We start from the raw sequence: 6,315 nt of genomic DNA on the forward strand, positions 1-6,315 counted from the left end.
TCTAAATGATGAAACTGGATGAAACGTCGGCTCGATTTATTATCAACAATAATACTTAAATAATCTGGTTAATGTTCAGTTCAGGCTCCGCCGGCAGCGGAGCATGATGGGACATCAGAAGCCGGGATCCCAGGAAGTGACCTGCGGCTCCTTCTGCTCCTCGAAACACACTATGACATCACCGGCTCTGAAGTCCACGTCGCCGTCCGCCGACAATCCGCACTCCATCCCGGTCCGCACCGTCTGGACCTCGTCTTTGTGGTGCTTCAGCGCTGCCAGAGAACCTGAGAATGTCAGGAGAACCTCAGTGTCGTCACGGCAACATCATAAAATAGAAACTGATGATGTAATCAAACGACAAACAGCTGCAGGTGATCAGTACCGCCGGTTCCACTGATCCAGAACAGGAATGTCAGGAGAACGTCGGCTGTTTGGATCCTGAGCTGTTCGTCTTTTTGATTAATTATTAATTATTTCAGCTGATAACTGATCGAACCTGCAGCCCAATCAAGTATTACATTACATTACATTTAGCTGACGCTTTTATCCAAAGCGACTTACAATAAGTGCATTTCAACCAAGTTGTATTCAAAGAACGCAAAGACGAGTTCTGGTTCTGAACACCTTTATGTTTGAGATGTTCTTCGTGTCTCTAACATTGGGGTTTCATAGATTAACCTTAAATAAATCAATCAGATTGATTGGTTCGGGTCCAGGACCGGGGTTCAGTGCGGTCTCACTCACCCTCCCAGACGCTGTCCCGTCCTCGGATCAGTCTGAACTTGAGTTGCCGGTCCAGCTGGCCTTTCTGGACCCGGCAGCCGGCCACAGGAACCTTCTTCTTCCCCACGGAAACGTCGAACATGGCGAGGACCGTTGCCTCACCTGGACCAGAGGGGGAGGGGCCAACAGGTGAGACGGACAGAGGGAACGGTTTGTTAGACAGGACAGGTGCATCAACAGATGATTCTGACTGAACGTTACCTGTCGAGAGAAATGTGTCTTTATGTCGTCGTACTTTACTGATCGACTTCTACCTTCGCACTGTTCATCGGTCTCAGAAACCAATTAATCAAACTGCCTGCAGTGAACAGGTGACCTCAGAGGACGGACTACGGGGTCAGAGGTCAGATCGAGTGATGAACGTGACTCACCGACGATGTTGTGGGAGATGCGCGCCGGCAGCTTGCCGCTGAGCTCCTCCTTCAGCTGCTCGATGAGTTTGTAGATGATGGCGTGCAGTCGCAGCGGGACGCTTCTCTTCGCCGCCAGCTGCTGCAGCGGGCGGCTCGCCGCCACGTTGAAGCCGTAGATGGAACCTGAAGACCAGAAGAGTTTCACTGAAAGTCTTTACCGCTCTAAACCCACCGACCCGGTTGTGACCTCCGACCCGGCGCTCCTACCTCCGAACGTTTCAGCCATGTTGATGTCGTTCTCGGAGACGTCTCCGATCCCGAAGTGGACGACCTCCAGCTGACACTGCTCCTGCGCGTCGTAGCTGTCCAGGATGTTCAGGATGGTTTCCACCGAGCCGTCCACGTCACCTGGAGGTCAAAGGTCAGACATGAGGATGATATCGGTGAGAGGAGCCGATCGGAGGCGGGCAGTGTGCGTACCTTTGATGATGAGCGGCAGGCTCGGCTGGTCGCTCTGCATCCTCTCGCTGGGTCTCTGGGAGAACCGGGTCTTGTTGGCCCGGTACAGAGCCGCCTTCCTCTGCCTCCAGCTCAGGTGAGTCAACCCCTCCCTGTCCCTGTGGTACTCCTCCAGGTGCACCTTCTGTTTGAGCTCGATGGCGCTCTGCTCCTCCTGCAGCTTCTGCTGCTCCTCCTCGTAAGTCCTCCACTCCACCACCTCCCTCGCTCGCTGCTGCAGGAGCACAAAACAGCAGGGGAGTCACCCAGAGCGCTCACGGGCTTTTATTCTGAAGGCCATGTGACCAGGTCAGCTGGTCTGGGGTCAGGGGTCAGAGGTCAGCGCTCACCTCAGACTCGACCTCCAGGATGGTCTCTCCAGCCGACGGCAGTTCCTTCCAGCCAACCACCTCCACCGCTGCGCTTGGCTCCGCCTTCGTCACCACCTGGCCATTCTCATCAAACAGGAAGCGGACTTTAGCCCAACACTTCCCCGCAACCAGGACGCACCCTCGCTTCAGCGTCCCCCGCTGGACGATGGCTGTCGTTACAGGACTGAGGAGACACCACTGGTTATACTGACTATATTGGAAACACTGGGAGAACCAGAGTTACGTTCTAGATCAGATTGATTGGTTCAGACTCAGAGAACCAGAGTTACGTATCGCCTGGTTGACTCACCCTTTGCCTTTGTCCGTTCGGCTCTCGATGACGAGTCCCTCCACGGGGCCGCTGGGCTCCGCCTTCAGCTCCAAAACCTCCGCCAACGCCACCGTTGCCTCAGTCAGAGCCAGCAGGTTGTCACCCTAGAAACCGCCACGATGAAATCATCAGTTTACAACGAGATCAGCAATTTAACAAATTTAATACTTTGTTTATTTCTCCTCCAGCTTAGTGACTGAGTTTATTTCTCTGAAGACATTTCATTTATCGACATGCCTGTGATCATCAGCTCCGTTACATTGAACAAACAATAAATCTCCTGTGTGCAATGCATTGTGGGAGGACAGATGCCATCAACAGCACGAAGCACACTGCAGAATAAAAACCTGGGCGCCCGTCTGTGGTTTGAATTTCAGGCTCTTTATTTCTCCACTTATTCATCATCAGTTCACATTCGTTTCTCTACTTATTGATTGTTGATAATCAGTTCACCTTGAGGGCCGAGATGTGAATCGCCTGAACGTCTCCGCCGAACTCCTCGCAGACGATGTCGTGAGCGAGCAGCTCCTGTTTGACTCTCTGAGGGTCGGCCTGAGGCTTATCACACTTATTCACCGCCACGATCACCGGCACTGAAACACAGTAGAAACAGTCAAAACAGAAGGAAAAACAATAGATTTGGTTTTCAGCCCTCAGCTGTGACTGGCAGGTGCAGCTCCCACCTCCGGCCCTCCTGGCGTGCTGGACCGACTCAACCGTCTGGTTCATGACGCCGTCGTCGGCCGCCACCACCAGAATCACGATGTCGGTGGCGTTGGCTCCGCGGGCTCTCATGGAGGAGAAGGCTGCGTGACCCGGGGTGTCCAGGAAAGTGATCCTCTCACCCGACTGCAGCTGGACTGGAGAAAAGAACCCCGAGGAAAAACTTTATCGTCAACACAAACCAACACGATGATGGACGTGATCTAAAATATGAAGAAATTATGTTTCACTAAAGATCAATGAAAAACACGGAGCCTGCAGCAGATAATCAATAAATGAATCAGCTTCTCAGAAGATAATCTTTCCTCGGTGATCAGAGGAAACATGTTTTCTCGTGACACCTTTCAGACCGAATGATCAGCTGATCGTCTCTGTTTACCGTCTGATTGTTGTTGTTCGTGACCTGCTGTGTCGATAAATTTCATACAGGTGAGTGTTGTTACCCAGAAAGGCTCCGATGTGCTGCGTGATCCCTCCCGCCTCCGTTGACACGATCTGGCTCTTCCTCAGACTGTCCAGCAGGGTGGTCTTACCGTGGTCCACGTGACCCATGATGGTGACCACAGGGGGGCGAAGCACCAGGAGGGCTGGGTCTGCCGGCGGTCTGAGGTCAAAGGTCACAGAAAGCTTTATCCTCAGGTCAAACCACAAAGAGTCACGAAGTCAAGAAAAGTTTGTAAAAGTCTACTGCAGATATTTAAGACATTCTGATTGGCCGGTGTGTCGTTGCTGTGATTGGCCGGTGTGTCGTTGCTGTGATTGGCCGGTGTGTCGTTGCTGTGATTGGCCGGTGTGTCGTTGCTGTGATTGGCCGGTGTGCGATCGTTCGGGGTGTACTTGAATGGTTTGTTTGGAGTCAGACTTCCCGTTACCTCCTGTAGACGTCTCGGTTTGGTCGCTCTCTGGTCGCGCTCAGTTTGGCCCACCGGAACTTCATCCCTGATCGGGTCACCACCTCCTTAATCCACTGCTCCTCCAGAACCGAGTCCAGTTCCAGAGAGTCCAGATCCACTGAGGTGTTCAGCAGAGCCTCCAACACGTGATCTGAAACAGAAAACTTTATTGATCAGAAAACTTTATTGATCAGAAACAGAAAACTTTATTGACCAGACGTCTGTTGTTTCTTACCGAAGTCTTTGTCCATGGCCTCGGCCAGTGCTGCCACCGTCATCCCCTGTCTGATCTCCACTTCCTGTTTGTCCACTTTGGCTTTGACCTTCTGGCTCTTCTGATTTTTCCTTTGACCTTTCCCCTGCACACACAACTTATTATTTGTTTCCTGTTCACATTTGATCGGATCAATAAAACACAAAACGTCTGACCAAATAAACGCCGCGACTCGTAAACTTACCAAAGAAAAGTTTACGCTTTAATGTTGACGTCGTTACTCGGTCTCACCTGTTTGAGGGCGAAGTTCCTGTTCTGTTGACAGGTGAGCAGAGGGGCGGAGCTCTGGGCAGGACGGAGGAGGGGCGGAGACAGGAAGTGGCTGAGGAGTGCGGGGTCAGTGTGGATGAGCCTCCGGGCTCCCCGCATCACTGATGACATCACATTCATCCCTGCAGACAGACAGGTGGGCAGAAGTGTTTCCTGTTCCTGATCAATAGCTGATGTTTCTGATCAAACTGTGAAACTTTAAAACATGAAAGAAAAAAAAAGAAAAGAAAAATCAGCTTATTTACATTAAAATGTTACATTTCATAAACACTGCTGAGAGATGATTGGTGTGATCACACAGGTGCCGAATTCACATGAAATATCAAACAAATCTAAAGGGGAAGTTCCATTTTCCTTTAAAAGGGCTGAAAGTACAAAAATGATAATAATATAAAAAAAAATGCCTTTTTTGTAAATAAGGTTCGGCACGCAGTCAATCAGAGCGGACGAAGGGAACCAGGAGGATAAATGGAGAAATTGTGCGATTCTGTGCTAGGTTACGTTTACAATAATACAACATATATGTATGCCATATCATATTAATTATATATAGGTCGTATTATCAACTATATATCCTAAGGGACGAAAGGCTGTGATTGTGAATGAAGGTGGAGACAAAAGGCTATGTTTGTGAATGAGAGTGAAAGTACTGTGCCAAACCAAAAGGTCACAGGAGGGGGTCAGCAACCTGTGGGGTCACATACTGTTGTTCTTTGAGGCATTAACATGAACAGACGGCTGTCTGGAGGACTCCAGGGTGTGAAGGAAGACAACCACCACCTCGACCAATCAACAACGGATACATCAATACACATGACTTTTTGTTTTCAGTACTATAAGAAGACTGGGTCAGGGAAAGTCAGGAGGTCAGACTTCGTGAACTGACACATACTCTGTTGCGGTCAGGGAAACATAGTCTGGACCCAGAGCTCTGTAAACTGATTATTCTGCTGCTGTTAAATAAATATCTTGAAGCCTGACATCTTCTCCTATTGCCTCATTAAAGAACACGCAGGACTGGGGGCTGACACATATTGGCTTTGTACTAGCAGGAGCCCAAGTCCAACAATATCCACGTAAACAAAGGTACTGGGTTTATTAAACAGACGCCGAACGAGAGACTTAATAATTCTGACAAATATATCAACTTATATAATAAAAAAAAAAAAATGCGCCCATTAAACATGAATTTAAACCGGATTTGGTTCAACTAACCGCCGCACAAGTAGAGAATATGTGAAGAAACAGTATAAACAAGGTCTGTGGTGAATTATAATTAAAGGCGGATTGGAACCAGAACCGAACATTTCATAAATAGCCCAAATTTCCGTTTGTTCCGGTGAGATTTTACCTGCCGGCGCTACGATGCAACATTTTTCAGTGAAGTCTGGTGCATCGCTCCGAGCACCACGCGGACGGAAGTTCGTCTCTTTCCCTGATCGCACGGTACCGCAGGCGGCTGCACCACACAAGCTGAGCCGAATCTCCGGTTCCGTTTGTTCCGTTACCTGAAACACGGCAGCTTCTCTTCTCAGCTCATCCCGGAACTCAAACTTCACCGTGAAGAACACTTGCAACAGGGAGCCGCCACGACAGTCAGCTAACAGGCCCGGGCGGACGCGGACAGCGCCCCCTGCTGGTCCGGAGGGAACCTGCTTCTGCGTGTTTATTCCACAGTGTTGACACATCACGCAGAACCGTCTGATTCAGAACTGAAACAGAAGACTGTACTGTCTCCGTCTGTTCCTTCAGCTCTCAGCAGTGACCTCATGAACTTCTTCACGAATAAAACTGTCAGGAAAAATTCAACTCCAGCTCT

General features: G+C 49.8%; 1 protein-coding gene across 4 annotated transcripts; it reads right to left on the bottom strand.

The window, feature by feature from the left end:
* Window positions 1-21: 21 nt before the first annotated feature.
* mtif2 (mitochondrial translational initiation factor 2) lies at window positions 22-6,199 on the bottom strand. Of its 4 annotated transcripts, none has more exons than XM_069167204.1 (14): window positions 5,848-6,199; window positions 4,458-4,618; window positions 4,188-4,311; window positions 3,932-4,103; window positions 3,503-3,663; window positions 3,020-3,196; window positions 2,790-2,929; window positions 2,316-2,440; window positions 1,985-2,189; window positions 1,617-1,869; window positions 1,404-1,544; window positions 1,155-1,319; window positions 745-885; window positions 22-284 (listed from the first exon to the last, which is right to left on the bottom strand). In XM_069167204.1, the coding sequence occupies exons 1-14, from the start codon at window positions 6,182-6,184 to the stop codon at window positions 115-117; spliced, it is 2,472 nt and encodes an 823-aa protein (XP_069023305.1). In that variant the 5' UTR covers window positions 6,185-6,199; the 3' UTR covers window positions 22-114. The 4 variants fall into 4 exon arrangements, with proteins under 4 accessions (XP_069023305.1, XP_069023308.1, XP_069023307.1 ...); XM_069167207.1 differs by having other exon boundaries at window positions 6,005-6,090; XM_069167206.1 differs by having other exon boundaries at window positions 4,458-4,692; window positions 6,005-6,071.
* Between the last annotated feature and the right edge of the window lie 116 nt (window positions 6,200-6,315).

The sequence above is a fragment of the Embiotoca jacksoni genome, unplaced genomic scaffold, assembly GCF_022577435.1.
Source record: "Embiotoca jacksoni isolate LCO1_2020_lvr unplaced genomic scaffold, fEmbJac1.0.p SCAF_4, whole genome shotgun sequence".
Taxonomy (NCBI): Eukaryota; Metazoa; Chordata; class Actinopteri; family Embiotocidae; genus Embiotoca; species Embiotoca jacksoni.

What these genes read in the sequence shown, in the direction of transcription:
- mtif2 (XM_069167204.1), bottom strand. Translation starts at nt 6,184, where the DNA reads ATGTGTCAACACTGTGGAATAAACACGCAGAAGCAGGTTCCCTCCGGA. An exon ending in GGAACTTCGCCCTCAAACAG is followed by an intron (nt 4,312 to 4,457) that starts GTGAGACCGAGT and finishes TTGTGTGTGCAG; the next exon opens with GGGAAAGGTCAAAGGAAAAA. An exon ending in AACCGAGACGTCTACAGGAG is followed by an intron (nt 3,664 to 3,931) that starts GTAACGGGAAGT and finishes CTTTGACCTCAG; the next exon opens with ACCGCCGGCAGACCCAGCCC.